General features: G+C 39.1%; 1 protein-coding gene across 1 annotated transcript in view; it reads left to right on the top strand.

Annotated features, from left to right (window-relative positions):
* exoc4 (exocyst complex component 4) overlaps positions 1–16,422 on the top strand; it is a 582,261-nt gene that overhangs the window by 452,103 nt on the left and 113,736 nt on the right. The window contains exon 11 of the mRNA XM_060842705.1: positions 14,689–14,825. Within this exon, the coding sequence (XP_060698688.1) occupies positions 14,689–14,825 (137 nt within the window). The remainder of the gene's footprint in view (positions 1–14,688; positions 14,826–16,422) is intronic.

The following is a 16,422-nucleotide window of genomic DNA, read 5'->3' on the forward strand; positions in this document are numbered from 1 at the left end:
AGATCTTACTGAATGGCAAAGAGGGCATGCTCCTAGTTTTTATGTTCATCAGGATTCCTGCATCGTTGGAAAACTTCCCTTTTGAGTGAACGATTATCCCAGGCCCCATCCACTCCTGCGGTGCCACTTGAAGAAGTCGGTTATCCTTATATCCAGTCAACATTCTTCGTCCAAACAATGTCACAATAATAGATTAACTGGTATTTAATTTCATTGTTGTTGCTGCTTTCACTTCCATCGTTTACTTTCCTATATCTCGATCATAACCTGAAAGCATCTTTAGGTTTTATCTCACAACATAATGTTCTACTCAGCGTGTCATTGCTTGACACTGGGGAGATCAGATATTTGAGGAGAAAGATGAGTGGCCTTTCAAAACTACGTTGGACAGCATATACTGATTTATAGATAGTAAACTACTCTTAGGAATCCAGGAAACATTGAATATTTGTATAAGGAGTCTTGCTGTTTTGTGACATCATCTCACTCTTAGCTGGGAAAACTAAACTATATTTTGTCAACAGTATCCCAATATCCCATTTGTAATCAAGTAATGAAGAAGGATTGGTATCAGTCACATGGTGATGGAGGAGAATATTCTGGCATAATCACAGCCTCTGCTAGTATACTTCAAGTAAATCTGTACAAGTGCTAGGTTCTGAGAGTTGGAAGAGGTTAAGCATTTTCACCTGCTCCTTTCAGCTAAAATTCCAGTCAATGAGAATTAATGGAAAAGCATTTGACCCATTTCATTAGCTCCTGTGAACCTGAAATCTCATCCTATCCTTACAATTTTTGTGACATGACATCAATCATCAGTTTCTTACAATTTTTTGTCATAGCGTGGAGCCTTTCTTGTTCATGAGGCATCCAATAAATCATTAAAAATATGCCCATTACTAAACAAAATTGGCCTTACAAGTATTACCAAAGCAGTCCATTCGTAAAAACAAATCTTAACCCCTTTTCTGAAGTTGCACAAATTCATTATTTTTCGTGAAATGTGACCATTTCTCATTGGTTTTTACATGGAATGTTTTGAAAGTATTGAAGTTGAGTGACCCTTTTCTTACCTGACATTATTTGAATGAACTCTTCAGCGGCAGTTACTCGGTAATGGACAAAGGGAAACTTTTGTGCTGTGCATTTTCTTTCACTCAACTTGGCAGCTCAGGGGTGCTGTGACCAACTATGCTACACCAACTGGAATTTCAATTGTGGTTGGATCTGTATTGTACTGAATGGTGATTTGCAGAGTTGTATCTTCAAATAACTTAAGAATCTTCTTTTGTTTTCAATTTCATTGGAGGTATTCTTAGAATAATATGCACAGGCCTCCTATTGCCAGTAACAAGTTTTGTGCAAACTTTCAAATAGTTATCCCAAAAAATTCAGGTATTGCAGTCTCTACTGTGAATTTCCATTTTACTAAATGCTTTGTATTGTTCATTGATATTAATGAATCTCATGTTCATTGCCTTTTTCTTTACCTTTTAAAATAATTAATTCCGCATGTTTTTTCTGTTTCTTTCTTCTTCATAAATTATATATGCTCGGGACCTTTAACCACCCTTGCCTGCCTCCTCTTGTGAATATGAATGATCTGATGGCACATTTGTGAAAGTGTAGTAGTTGTACCTCAACAATTACCCCATCCAATTTACTCACTTCTCTTTTGAAGCAGCTGACTTTGGAGTTCAGGCTTCATTGATGATGAAAGGTGAAGCTATTCCTTGAGAGAAACATCTTGTTGATGCTTGTGTTTTGGATGGAAATTTTCATTGGCTATCTGGGTGCAAGTTTAAATTTTGTTTCTATTCTTTGGGGTAGGAGAGAAAAGGGCATGATGTGCGTCATTCATTCAATGTCTCCAACTTCTGAGCAGTGTGGAACAATGTAGTTGAACTGGTCAGGATGTTCTATTGTTATATCTAATTGCCATTATACTGCCTGCTTCACTGTAGAAAACTGCATTTCAGCTCTGCTGCTGAAACCTCTAAGGCAACAATGTCATAATATCCATGGTATACCATGTTCTGAAGTAACATAGAGAAACTACAGATTTTAGTATCCATACAATGTATACATCACACGAGACTACCTTACTTTCTTTAATTAGATTGTTCTTTAGAAGTGGTGAAACTGAAGAGCAGTCTTTCTAATCAGTTTATTATCAATTTTTAATAAACTAAAATAGTCAAGGAAATAGACAGTCCCATGTGGTGCAAAGTCTGTCTCCAGCCAGATATCAGATGCTATTTGTCTGAGTCAGGCCATTGCAAATTACAGGAAAACCAAATGTTCCACAGTGGGAGAGGGCAGTATGAAACAAGATGTGCCAAAGTACTGGAGGATAATATTAAACAAGAACCGCTATGGTAGGCAAGGGCAGTATGAAGATATCAGCATGAAGGAACAGAGTGGGAAATCCAAGGAAAAAATTGGTGGGAGACATAACCAGCTTCAGCTCAGTCATGCTATTGAATGAGCCTTGGATGTTGGGGTCCAGCTTTCCTACATGTCCATCATGATTTCCACAGTAAAAAGAAATAAAGTGTGCATTTGAAGAAAACCCCAGTAAAACAATTTATTTACAGCACAGCTTACAGTCACATGGCGACTTTAATGTGAAAAAAGATTTTTTTAATATGTCTCTTTACTGATTAGCCAAGGATTATTATTAATGGCTATCCATCAGGTTTTGTGCTATCATATTATCAAAAGATTTACCATATTTGCACGGAGCTATATTTTAGGTACAAGGAGATTTTTTTTTAGCTTTTTTTGCTTGATTTCTGTCAGACTGTGCAGTAGTATTTTCTCATTAATGTTCTTATGTCCAGTCCTACGTTGTGATCTTGTGAAACAAAGGCTACCATTTCAGTGGGAAAACATCAACACAGATTTATTGAGCCAAGTTGCCTGCTAATGTGCTGCATGTTCCACGCATTTGGCTACATAGTAAGATAACAGCCTATGGTGTATGGGGTAGTGTATTTGCATAGGTAGAGGATTGGTTAACTAATAGAAGACTGAGAGTTGAGGTGATGGGATCATTTTCAAAGGTGTAACTAGTGGAGTGTCAGAGGAATCAGTGCTGGAGCCACAATTGTTTACAAATGTACATTAAGAACTTGGATGAGGAAGATCAAAATGCTGTAGCTGTGTTTGGGCATGACACAAAAATAGATGGGAAGGCAAGGGTGATGGTAACGCACAGGTTCTGCAGAAGTTAATTGAGTGAGCAAAAACTTGACAAATGGAATATAATGTGGGAAATATAACAGGTTTGTCAGGAAGAATAAAGGAGATGAATATTATTTGAATGGAACAAGACTTTTTGAACAAAAGCTACAGAAACTCTAATGGCGGATTTGCGAGTCCTTGTCCATTAATCACAAAAAGCTGTCCCAAGTTTAACCAATTTAGTGGGGAAGGCAAATGGAATTTTGGCTTTTATTTCAAGCGGAATAGCATGAAAAAAGTAGGGAGGTTTGCTGAGACTATACAAGGCATCAGTCAGTCCACAGCTGGAATACTGTGAACAGCTTTTGATCCCCCTCTCTGAGGAAAGCGATGCTGGCATTGGAGGCAGTCCAGAGAAGGTTCACGAGGCTGTTACCAGGTATGAAAGAACTGTCTTAAGAGAAGAGGTTGAATTGATTATTATGTACTCATTGTAATATAGAAGAATGAGAGGCAATCTTATTGAAACAGAAAGGATTCTTAGTGGATTCAACAGGGTAGCTGCAGAAAGGTGGATCCTCCTTGTGGGAGAGTCTAGGATTGGAGGACATAATTTCAGAATAAGGGGTTGCCCATTTAAAACAGAGATGAGAAGGAATTTCTTCTTTGTGGTTTGTGAATCAGTAGAATTCTTTACGCAGGGGGCTGTTAAGGCCGGGTCATTAAATATATACAAGGCTGAAATTGATTTTTATTCTGTAAGGGAATCATGGACCATGTGGCAAAAACAAGAAAGTGAAGTGGAAGGTTATCAGGTCAGTCATGATTTCACTGAATGGTGAAGCTAACTCAGTGGGCTGAATGGCGTACTTCTACTCTTATGGCTTTTTCTGCAGTGTTGTGACTTTATGCCTGCATGCTACTGCACAGCATGTGTTTAACACATAATGTGCTTAAAAAGAAACAAATTAAGACCAGGTGTTTATCAAAGAAAAGAAGATGGTTTACTCAGGGAAATACTCTGTGGCCAGGATTCAGTAGAGTGATATCAGCCTGGTATCCCGGTTAGGCAATTTCGTTTGGTTGCAGAGGAATTTGAGTAGGAGAGGAAAGTTCCAGTAGTTGTGGTCCATGTAGGTACCAATGTTACAAGTAGCAAGAGGAAAGTTATTCTAATGAGGGAAAATGAGCAGTTAACACTAACGTAAAAAACATAACCAAAAAGGCTAGAATCTCCAGATACTGTCTGAACCATGAGTTAATTGGCACGTGGTCAACAAGATTGAAGAGGTAAATGCATGAGGAAAGATTAATGAAGAACTGAGTTAAAAGTTATGGGATATTAGCACAGTACTGGGGTAAGATGGGGCGGGCCCCACCTGAATCATGCTGGGACCAGAGTCCTATGTCGACAAACAGGAGGTTGGAAGAACACAGCACGCCAGGCATCCTGGCAAATTACATAACTGGGGCTATCGATAGGGCTTTAATTGTGTGTGTGTCGGGGTTCAGTTGGATGGAAAAGTGTAGCAAAAGTCACAGTGGGAGAGGGCTCAGGAGAGGTAATTGATTTTTCCAGCATGAGGAATAGGGCAGAGAGTATGGAAAGGGTCAGGAATCTAACTTTGGTAGAGCAGATAAGGTGACAACTATGAGAGTGGGACAGCCAATATAGTAATGTAAAAGAAGATTGCAAGAGTTTTTATTTTGCATCTTGAAGGTAAGAAACAGACATTGGTGAATATTCAACTGCTGGAAATGAGACTAGAAAAGTAGCACTGAGGAAAAAAGAAATTGCAGAGGAATTGAAAAGGTATTTACATCAGTCTTCATGTTGGAAAATACGAGCATGCCAAAACTTCAAGAAATTCAGGAGTTTTGTGGCCCAGGATAATATGCTGGGGAAGCTGACAGGTCTGCAGGTGGGTAAATCACCCAGACTAGATGGACTAACCCCAGGGGTCTGAAGGCGATAGCCAAGGATACTGTGGAGGTACAGGTGGTGATCTAGTAGGAATCATCGGAGTTGGGGAGGGCCCAAAGGAATGGAAAACTGCCAATGTAACCTCTCTACTTAAGAAGGGAGGGAGGCAGAAGACAGGAAACTGTAGGCCAGTTAGCCTGACCTCGGCCATGGATAAAATTTTAGAGTTCGTTATTCAGAATGAGATTGTGGAGTACTTGGAGATGCATGGCAAAATAAATCTGAGTCAGAATGGATTCGTCAAAGGGAGGTCATGCCTGACTGATGTGTCAGAATTCTTTGGGGGGATTGCAAGCAAGTTAGACAAAGGAGAGCCAGTGCAAGTAATCTGTTTGGATTTCCAGAAGGTCTTCGACAAGGTGCTGCAAAGGAGGCTGCTAAATAAGGTAAGAGCCCATGGTGTTAGGGGCAGGTACTGGTATAGATGGAGGATCATCTGACAGCAGAAGACAGAGAGTGGGAATAAGGGAGTCTTTTTCAATATAGCGGTCTGTAACTAGTGAAGTCTCACAGAGGTCAGTGTGGGGACCACGACTATGTCCTACCAATTCAGGTTTAACCCATTATTCCTACTCTCTGCTTCCAACCAAGTCCTTGAATTTCAACTTGATCAAATAGTACTGTATTTATTAATTGCCTTCTGGCAGGTCTATTTGCATAACATCCATGTCATCCACCTGTCCACTACTTCAATCACCTCTCCAAAAATTCAATCAGATTCCTCAGGCATGACTGACTCTTCACAAATCCATGCTGACTTCCTTGGTTCAGCTAAAATAAAAATCCAGTGTTCAGTCACTTTTTCCTTAATTATAGACTTTAGAAATTTCTCACAAAAGATATTAAGTCAACTAGTCTATAGTTTCTTCTCTTATTTTTCTTAACCAGTGGAATGGAACTGATTTGCTGATTCATAAAAGGAACACACTACTGCTTCTGTGCAGCATATTATTGAGTCAACTTTTTCCGTAATTAATTTTCTAGCTGCCTAGCCGACTGAAATATGAATATAAATAAGCCCCTTTGTACTGAGATACCAAGCAAAGGAGCTGCAGCAATTTCTGGCTGAATTTTACTCCAGCTTGAGTTCATAAAATAGCTCAGAAGGAGACCATTCAGCCCATCATGCCTGTATTGATTCCCTGAACAAGCTAATAATTTATCCTTTTCTCATGCTGTCATCCCATCATTCAGAGAAAAAAAAATTATGCCAAATCCAATTTCCTTTTGAAAATGACTATTAAATCTGCTTCCACCATTCTGAATCAGATTGGTTGCAATCTCATGTTTCAGTGGAAACTATAAATTGAGTTTTCTTTTGTTCAAGAGGCACAGCAGGAGAGAAAGATCTCCTTTGCATTGAGTAATACAAAAATATTATCCATAACAAAACCAGTTGTCATTTCGCTTAAGTACCTCATTGCCTGCTTATGGCATTGGCATGACAGAAATGGTTGTGCAGAGTACCTTATTGTCAGTAAAAGACCAATTGCAGCAGAGCTAGAAAACTGCAGCAGAGCTTTGGTGGAACAATAGAAAGGACTGTATTTATGATGTCAGCATAGATACGCTGCATGGAAAAATCCAATTTCTCTGAGAATAGGTATGCCACTTGTATAAAGCAAAAGTTAAAAAACGCCAAGTCCTTTACGTTATAATAAAACATGCCTTGTCATTGAATTCCAAAATATGTAATTCCCTGTGTGCAGTGCAAGTCACCCTTTGCTGCTTTCACAAACCTATTAATTAACTTGAAAGCAAACCTCTTTGTTCACTTGCATTAGCCGAAATCATTCTGCTGGAATCCTAGTTAGCTCTAAAGCACCATGAGGCACAATGAGTTCCATCTCTACTAATCAGTGTATCCAAGAAAAAGGTTGCAAGTAAAACCAAACTCTCTATATCAATCTGATGAAGGTTTTTGACACAGTCAGTTGGGAAGCTAACTAGAAGATTGCAGGCTTTGCCAGCTGTCTATAGGTTGTGAGGCATCTCCATGATGAAATTAATGCAGCAGTTCCTCATATTGATTTAGAATTGATGTCTTTCCTGTCAAACCCAGTGTCCAGCATGGATGTGTCCTTGCACCAGCCTTTTTTCTTTATTGTCCTCATGGCCTTCTTTGACATGTCCTCTCGCACACAGGACCCAAATTGAGTACAGGTTGGACAGGATGATTTTCGACTTCCAAAGATTAAAAGCAAAGTCCACAGTCTTATGCATGAACCTGAAGACCTCTAGTATATGGATGACTGTATTACTCTGCTACACACTGAAAAGCTGCAGGTCACTCTTCATTTGTTTAAATGCATCCAGTTTTCCCTACAGCTGCATCTAAATGCCAGTAAGATGAAATAATGCTTCTAGACTAAACCAGGACTTGTACCAAGCACCTACCTCATCAATACAGCTGCAGGATGCCACCTGGAGGCAGTCAATTACTACTATTTTAGTAACAACATCTCTGTCTGGGATCATTGTATTGCCAATATCTGAGTAAGCACGAGACCGAGTAACAATTCTACCTCTGGAAGACTTAACACCTCACCTCGATGGCCCATCACACAAACAAGAGCATCATGCACAAAACATGTGTCCAGAGCTAAGCACAATCTACTCCCATCTCACAACTGGTCACAGATCACATGATGGCCAATGGAAGTATCTCAAAGATACCCTGAAAGCTTACTTGAAGAAGACTGACTTTGAACTGGAAAGAGGGTTCACTGGACTGCCTATGAAGGTGTAACTGGTTTTGAAGCAAGGTTATGGTGGGGGAAACAATGCTGTAGTGGTATTATCGGTAGACCATTAATCCAGAGATCCAAGTAATAATTTGTGTTTTTATACTCATTTACGGCATGAGGGAGTCACTGGCTAAGCCAGCATTTATTGCCTATCCCTAATTGCCCAGAGGGCAGTTAAGTGTCAACCACATTGCTATGGGTCTGGAGTCGCATGTATGCCAGAATGGTAAGGATGGCAGACTCCTTCCCTAAAGGATATTTGTGCAGCAGATGGGTAACCCAGGTTCAAATCTTGCCATGGTAGGTTGTGCAATTTGGATTCAACTTTTTGAAAAGATTTCTCTGATTAAGAGTCTCATGATAACCATGAAAGCTTTATTGATTGTCAGAATAACCATGTTATTAGGGGACACAGCTTTAAATTAAGGGGTGGTAGGTATAGGACAGATGTTAGGGGTAGATTCTTTACTCAGCGGGTTGTGAGTTCATGGAAAGCCCTGCCAGTAGCAATGGTGGACTCTCCCTCTTTATGGTCATTTAAGCGGGCATTGGATAAGCATATGGAGGTTATTGGGCTAGTGTAGGTTAGGTAGGCTTTGGTCGGTGCAACATCGAGGGCCGAAGGGCCTGTACTGCGCTGTATTTTTCTATGTTCTATGTTCTATAACCCAACTGGTTCACTAATACCCTGAGAGAAGGAAACTGTCATCTTTTTCTTTTCTGGCCGACATGTGACTCCAGACCCACACTGATATGGATGACTTTTGATTGTCCTCTGGGCAATTAAGTATCAGCGATAAATGCACATCCCATGAATGATTTTTAAGAAGTGCAAGAACAATGAGGAAGATCAAGTATGCAATCCCCTCATCAACCATGGACAATCTGCTGATGCGCAATCTGTATTTTGTACTTTTACTAAAAAAATTCTCCCAAAACTTTTATTTGCCTTTTTCCACTCCTCATACTTTCACTGACGTCTCACCTATTTCCTACTGCCTCTCCTTCTTATCCTTTCAGTCCCTCTCCATCTCTTTATTCTGGAACTCCATTGCAAGCATCCACCTCACTTCAAGGGGCTACCAAGACAATGATAGAAATACGTTCCTAGTCTGCTGAATAACTGAGTCATACGCTTATCAACTTTTCTCCAAGTCAAATCTTCACAGTTAATTTCTGAGTTGTTACAAGATTTTGACTGACTCATTGACTGTTTGTGCCCCCTGCTGTTTCCAGCCGATCTAGAATCGATATTTGACTCTATCTCTCTGCAGACTATGGTGGTTGGGATAGAGGGTAGTCACTGCTGAGGAAGTGTATCCCATTGAGTACTGGCAGCATTTAGGATCCTGTCAGTGTAATTGATTATTGCAGTGTACCATACTGCAGACAGGTGAGACTTCATGATGTGGAACAAATCAGGACCAATTGCAGTTCCCCTCAGAGATGCTGCATGGATTTAGGCTTCCTTTCCAGACATATTGATTTATATATTTGTGACCAGTCCTTAATGAATAATGCCCATCATGGGTCAGTGGGTGCCCCTGCTGAATAAGCCTTGTCAGAACAATGAACAATGCTTTAAAAATCTAAGCTGTAAATTTAATAGAATGTGGAGGCAAAAAGGGGAAGGTCAGTTACTACCAGTGTAGTTAAGGCTAAGCAAATATTTGATCCCACCTATCTGCCAGCAAGTGAGCTAAAAAAAAGTTGTTGAACAAGAATTCAGATGAAAATGCTTATCTGTCCTGCATCATTCAAATGTGCTTGCCCCTTTCCTCACTGTGAACCATTAAATTAGTTGGTAAATGCCTCAGAGGCTGCATTGCAAATGAATAATACTTTCAACAACATCATGGAATCTGTATCTGATGGTACTTAAAGCAGAGACTCAATTATGTTTTGCCATCATGAGATAGGAATTTTATTTCCACCGTCTCCAGAGCTCCACCATTGTTTAGGCTGGTGCTTCTGGATTGAATATTCAGTTACATAGGTTTTATCATAGAAATTCACCCAAAATGTAATTGAGGTATCGAGTTCTATTTTCAACCTTTTGGAGTCAATCTCTTAAAAGCAATGTGACTGAAATGTGGTCCAGCAATTCAGTTGAATCCGCATCTTGAGGGGAAAAGCAATAATATTGTTTATTTCTCTTTTATTTCATCAAGTTGAACAGCCACGAACTGCTTGCCGCATGCCATGGATGTACCAAAACAAAAATAGGCTTAGAATTTACAGCACAGAAACAGTCCCTTTGCCCCACTGGTCTATACCCCACATGAACTTTCTCCATGCTCCTTCTTTTGATCTTATCAACATATTCTTCTGTTCATTTCTTCCTGATGTAATTAACCAGTTTCCCCTGAAATTCCTCAGTATTATTCATCTCAGCTATTCCCTGTGCTAATATCTTCTGCATTCTAATTACTCTCTGGATAAAGAAGTTTCTGTTGGATTTCCCATTGGATTTAGCAAACATTTTCATAATTTAAGCCATTTGAAAATAAAGGATAATTAGCTTGTGAAATACACTTGTGTCATCCTCATTCTTCTGTATTTTCTAATTCATTTGTGGGATGTGGGCCATTGTTTGTTTGCTCATCCCTCGATGGCCTTGCGCAGGTGGTAGTAACCTGCCGTCTTGAATCACTGCAGTTCATTTGGTGTAGTTTGACCCACAGTGCCATTCATGAGGAAGCTCCAGGATTTTATTCAAATAATACTGAAGGAATAGTGATGTATTTCCAAGTCAGGATAGCAAGTGGCCTAGAGGGGAACTTGCAAGTGATGTTCACATGTATCTGCTGCCCTTGTCCTAGGTAGTAGCTGTTTTGGGTTAGAAGGTGCTGTCTAAGCAATCTGTGAATTTCTGCAGTAGATCTTGTAGATGGTAGACAGATCTTTCTCACTGCTCAGAAGTTAAGGAGGTGGTCTTATTGCAGGTTTGCTTTTGAATTCATTGATAAGAGTGATAGCAGTGCAGGATGACTTGGCATACCCGCTTATTCTCTCTCTTTCTGGAGAAGTGACTCATCTCCCCTCCACATCACTTTGTGATAGGCCATGATAGTCAAGCTCACTAATTGATCTGTATTTTTCTATGCCATCTATTATCATCCCATATCTTTGAAAATCTTCATTTTTTTTTCTTGAACAGGCTAAATTCACTTGAGAGTTCATAGTAGAATGGTTCCAAATTCAAGAGTCATCATGTAGCACCTCTGCCGAGCAGCCCATGCTAATTTGTACCAACTACACTAGTTCAAGTGCCAGATTTAGCAAGCACTGGGTGTTAGAATTAATGCAATGAAAGAAGAGCATTCGACTCAATCGTTCCTGACCTAACAAAAGTAGGTTATGTTATGCCCAAGTAGTTTCCAAAAGAATTATGAAGTAGAAGGATATAAAATGGTGCATGAAAATATTGATTGTACTACTTTGGTTTATATGAATATGTTTATTGAAAATCAATACACTCAATATATTATTTTGTACACTAATGTGTCTTTACTAAGGAGCTTAGAGTGCAGGCATCATCTCAAAACTGCATATATGGTCATGCTGCCACAGTAATTAGACACTGAACAATTGTTTCCCCACAATAGGAAGATAATGAAGATTTGGGGTGGGAGAATGAGAGACTGAGTAGCCACCTCCTAACCACGCTTGTTTCTTTTCAAGTTGAAATGGACTGATGCTGATGAGGTTTAGCGGCAGGTTTCTTGTTCCTATGAGCACAATAACTATACAGACTGAGAAGAAAACAGAAAGATTTCTTGCACTTGGGGCACTAACATCATGATGCATTGTGCACTAGTTGACCAAGGAAGCACATGCTTAAACAAGTTAGAAGCAACTTGAGGCCTGATTTATCAAAGGTATTAATGAAAGTATTAGCATAAATTTCCAAATAAGATAGAGGAAACTACAGAATTGTAATTAGTTCCTCAGGGTAGTGTCCTAAGCCCAAACATCTTTAGCCGCGTCATCAATGACACACTGAGACACACACACAGATGCTAAAGCAGTCCCTCTGGAAATGCGAAAAGACTTGAAAAGATCCGAGATCTGGGCTGACAGGTGGCAAGTAACTCATGTCACATAAATAGCAGGCAATGACCATCTCCAATAAAAGACAATCTAATCAACGCCCCTTCACATACAATGATGTTACCATCACTGAAACCCCACGATCAATATCCTGAGGGTTTCCATTGACCAGAAACTCAGCTGTATTTGCTATGTAAGCACAGTGGATACTAGAGCAGATCAAGTGCTAGGAATACTGCAGAGAGTAACTCACCACCTGACTCTCCAAAGCCTGTCCACCATCCACAAGGCACATATCAGGGAAAGTGATAATATAGGCCTCACTTGTCTGGATGACTGCAGCTCCAACAACAGTCAAAAAGCTTGACACCATCTTGGAGAAATCAGCCCATTTGATTGGCATCACATCTACTCCCTCCACTGCTGACTTTCAGGAGCAGTAGTCTGTAAAATCTACAAGATGCATTGCAAAACTTCATCCAAGATCCTGAGACAGCACCTTCCAAACCCATAACCACAAGGGCAGCAGATACATGGGAACACCGCCACCACTGCCATACCCCTCCAAGCCACTCGCCATCCTGATTTAATTGCAGTTCCTTCAGTCGCTGGGTCAGAATCTTCAAATTTTTTCCCTAACAGCATTGTGGGTCAACCTGCAGTACATGGACTATCGTGATTCAAGTTCACCACTTTCTTAAAGGCAACTGGGGATGGGCAATAAATGCTGGCCAGCCAGCGGGACCCATGTCCCATGACTGAATAAAAAATTTAAGGACTAATTATAATTGGGAAATGCAAGCATTTTACATGTCTAAGCTAAGATAGGATGAATGCCTTTCTCTGTGTTATATGAATCCTAATGATGAGAAGTCCTTCTACAGTTGAAGAACTCATCCATTGTATAAGAAGTAGGACAATAAAAATCACTTCACTGCATTTCCTTCCTATTTTGTACCTTCCTCAAATACATTTTCTTGGAAGAAGGTTATTATCAAGGAACTCGTGTCAAAATGAATATAACTAACAAATAATTACTGAATGAAATTCGTGATCCATCAAAAACTTTTTAAATTGATTACAAGTGCTGCAATGTCTTTAACAATAGCTTCTAATATATTCACTATCACAAATGCAAAACCAACCTTTAATTAGCTTCCAAAGTTCCATCTTCTTCCTTTTCTCTGTTTTCCTATCTAATGGAACCGTACCAAAATCTAGGGAATCCTGAAAATTAAACCTAATGCAGAGCAATCTCACTAACTACAACTTGTAAGACATCAGGATGAAGTCCATCAGGACCAGGAAACTTTTCAACATGCAGCTCCAGCAATTTGCTCACCTCCTTGGTGTTTGCAATTATCCCAACTCACTTCCTATAGTACCTACTTTATTATCTCTCTTTCTTTTTAAATGTTTATAGACCTCTAACTAGCTGTTTGTATATTTCTAGCTAGCTTTCTCTCATAATCTAGTTTTTCCTTCCAATTACTCTTCTCGTCAGCTTTTTATTGTTCTTTATGTACTGACCAATCTTATGACCTGCCCCATATCTTTGAAACGATACACTTTTTCATTAAGTCTTTGGTTTTTTTTTAAAATTCAGTATAGATGGTGGATCTTAGCGTGAAATTTTTCTTTCTCATTCAAATATGCCAAATTTCTATATTCTCATATATCCCCTTAAATGTCACCTCATCCCTATTGACCTATCCTTTTACATTATTAGCCAGTTCACTTACATTAGTTCTCCTTTTGAGTTGTCATAATTGCCTTTGTTTAAATTTGAAATAGTACTCTTGGACCCACTCTTGTCTCCCTCAAACTCAATGGAAAGTCGCTGCTATATAAGAGTACATTCATTTTGAGTTCATTAATTAATCCTATCTTGTGCACAGTGTGAGATCTAGCGTAGCATTCATTTTGACTTCAGAATGTACGTTCTAAGTCCATGTAACTTTCCTTATCCATGAATGTATGTAGTTTGGTGTCCAGCTTATAAGATCTAAAGCAGCTTGACCTGCAAATACTTCGAGCAGACATGTTGTCCTTTCTGTCATTGAGGAATCCCAGATGCTGCAGCTATGACACATACCTGTCCTGCTATCCTTAATGTGCTTTAATGAGCTACTGAATCAAATTATTTATTTATATCTTTTACTTTTTTTTTAGATGTTTTATTAGCCTTGCCACTAGTTCCAATACTATTTTTGAACTTTATGAATAGAATGGACCTTAATCACTTACCAGGTACTCACTAAACAATTATCATCTTCCCTTATAGTACAGTAACCAATTCCTAGAGGTGAAAAATGTTAGAATAACGAAAGGAGTTCCTCCTTCCACTTTTCACTGTCTCCTTTACTCACCCAGCTCCTAAGCACTCTGTTCAAAGTCACACTTTTATTTGATCATTGAATATTGTTGTCTATCTAAGATTCTCCATGCAGTGAGCTCCCATTCTTAATCTGTTAATATGAAGATTTGGCAATTGGTGGCTGTGACAAGAATAAACAGACATGTCACCCTCTTTCCAAACTGGGTTTTCCACCAGTATTAACCGACCAGAAGTGTAAGAAGTAACAGCAGTACAAGCATCTGGGAAATGGATAGCTGTATAAGTATTTGACTCCATGATAAAATACTGTATGATGTATTGCACTGTTCCTTTTGATGTTTTGGTTGGTGTTAAGATGTTGCTTTTTTTTCTCCCTACAGAGCACCGTTGTAGTGGAGAAGTCAATGCAGGACCTGGTGAACCTAATGCACGATCTGAGCGCTTACTCTGATCAGTTCTTGAATATGGTGTGTGTGAAGCTCCAGGAGTACAAGGACACATGTACAATTGCCTACAGGTAGCAGCCAATTATGAAAGACTGACTAATATTATTCCTGTAGTTAATGTTGTTCACTCTGCGTCAATAGTAACATACGTTTCTTGCTTTTCATTTTTAACTCCATTGATTGCCAAGACATTGGGTTGCCAAGACACCTTACTCATTCTTACAGGTGTCGAACATCACTAAACAGATGTCTTTCAAGGATAGGGAAATGTTTTTGTACTTTCCCTTTCCTTTGTATTACATTACATGTCAAACATATAGATATGTCATTGGTCTCTGTTTCAACTGCAATTTCTGTTTAAAGAAATTCCATCTAAGTTACTTACTGGATTTGTTTATGACCAACTTGTTTCTGCCCGTCTATTCTGCAATCTCAGAACTGGCGGGAACAGTTTTTCCACAACTACTCCATTGGTCCTCAAAATAATTTAAAAATTTTGATGACAATCTTGTTTGCCTTTAGGAAGGAAGAAGTATTCCAATGTCTTCAATCTTGCTTTAGTGTAAGGGTGTGAGGACGAGAGGGGGAGGAAAGGGGGATGATAAATTAAAATGCTTTCGAGGTAATGAAAGCATAATTGAAGTAACTGCTCTTTCAGGTTTGTCAATGATGGTAAGTAAATATTGAAACATAAATGGAGCAGAGTACATAGGAAACAAGGACTAAATTTTAGCCAGAATAAGTGAAAGGTGTTTATGGTGAACTGGGACAAAATGAGACTATGATGTAAAATGAAATGAGGAAGTTCAGGATTTAGAAACAAGGGAAGAGTCTTTAGGTGTTGAGGCTTTTAAGACTGCATCATTGAGTTGCAACTTCTAATATAGAAGTAGAAAAGTCCATTAGAGAAGCAATGAAGAAACTGAATCTCAAAATGACCTGCGTTTAAGTTACAAAAAGCTTGTGTTACTTGGCTAATTTTAATTTCATAAACAAGGCCTGTAAATGACAGTGCAGTATTTAGAATCTCTCATAAGGCTTAACCCAATTTTATTATTCCATTATTGTTAAGCACTGGTTTTAGGCTCAAGTTTATACTCCAGGGCTCTTATTAAACCGTTGGATTTTCCATATCGAAATCTCTTTGGCTATGAAAGCCATATTAATACTATATTCAGTTTTTTGTGAGTCTAGGCTGGCATATATGGTAGAGCTGCATCAAAGGTAAAACCATATATGAGTAGCTTTATTCGCACATATTATTAAATAATGTGAAAAATGTGAATTTAAAATGCTGCACAAGTTTTACTGAGAACAGTGTACAGCAAAACTTTTACTCAGGGAACCAGTTGGTCATAGGAGACCAATTCTTTATTCTCGAAAAGTCTCTCGATCCTAACCATAACAGTCTGAGGTAATATCAAACAGAGGCTACAAGTTCAACTGTGGGTTGGATGCAGCATGGAGACAGCTCTTAATAGCCGATTGTGCCTACTTCTGGAGCATTGTTTTGAGAACAAGATTGTCAGAGGCCTGGAAGATGGTCAACTACCCATGAGCTCAGGCACAGACATTATACACGTCTGAAGGCCAGACACTCAGTCACAAATAAATGTATGGGGACAAAATTCTGCAGTTGAGGTAATATTTCAGGACAACATTCACTCA

Source organism: Hemiscyllium ocellatum, chromosome 23 (genome assembly GCF_020745735.1).
Source record: "Hemiscyllium ocellatum isolate sHemOce1 chromosome 23, sHemOce1.pat.X.cur, whole genome shotgun sequence".
NCBI lineage: Eukaryota > Metazoa > Chordata > Chondrichthyes > Orectolobiformes > Hemiscylliidae > Hemiscyllium > Hemiscyllium ocellatum.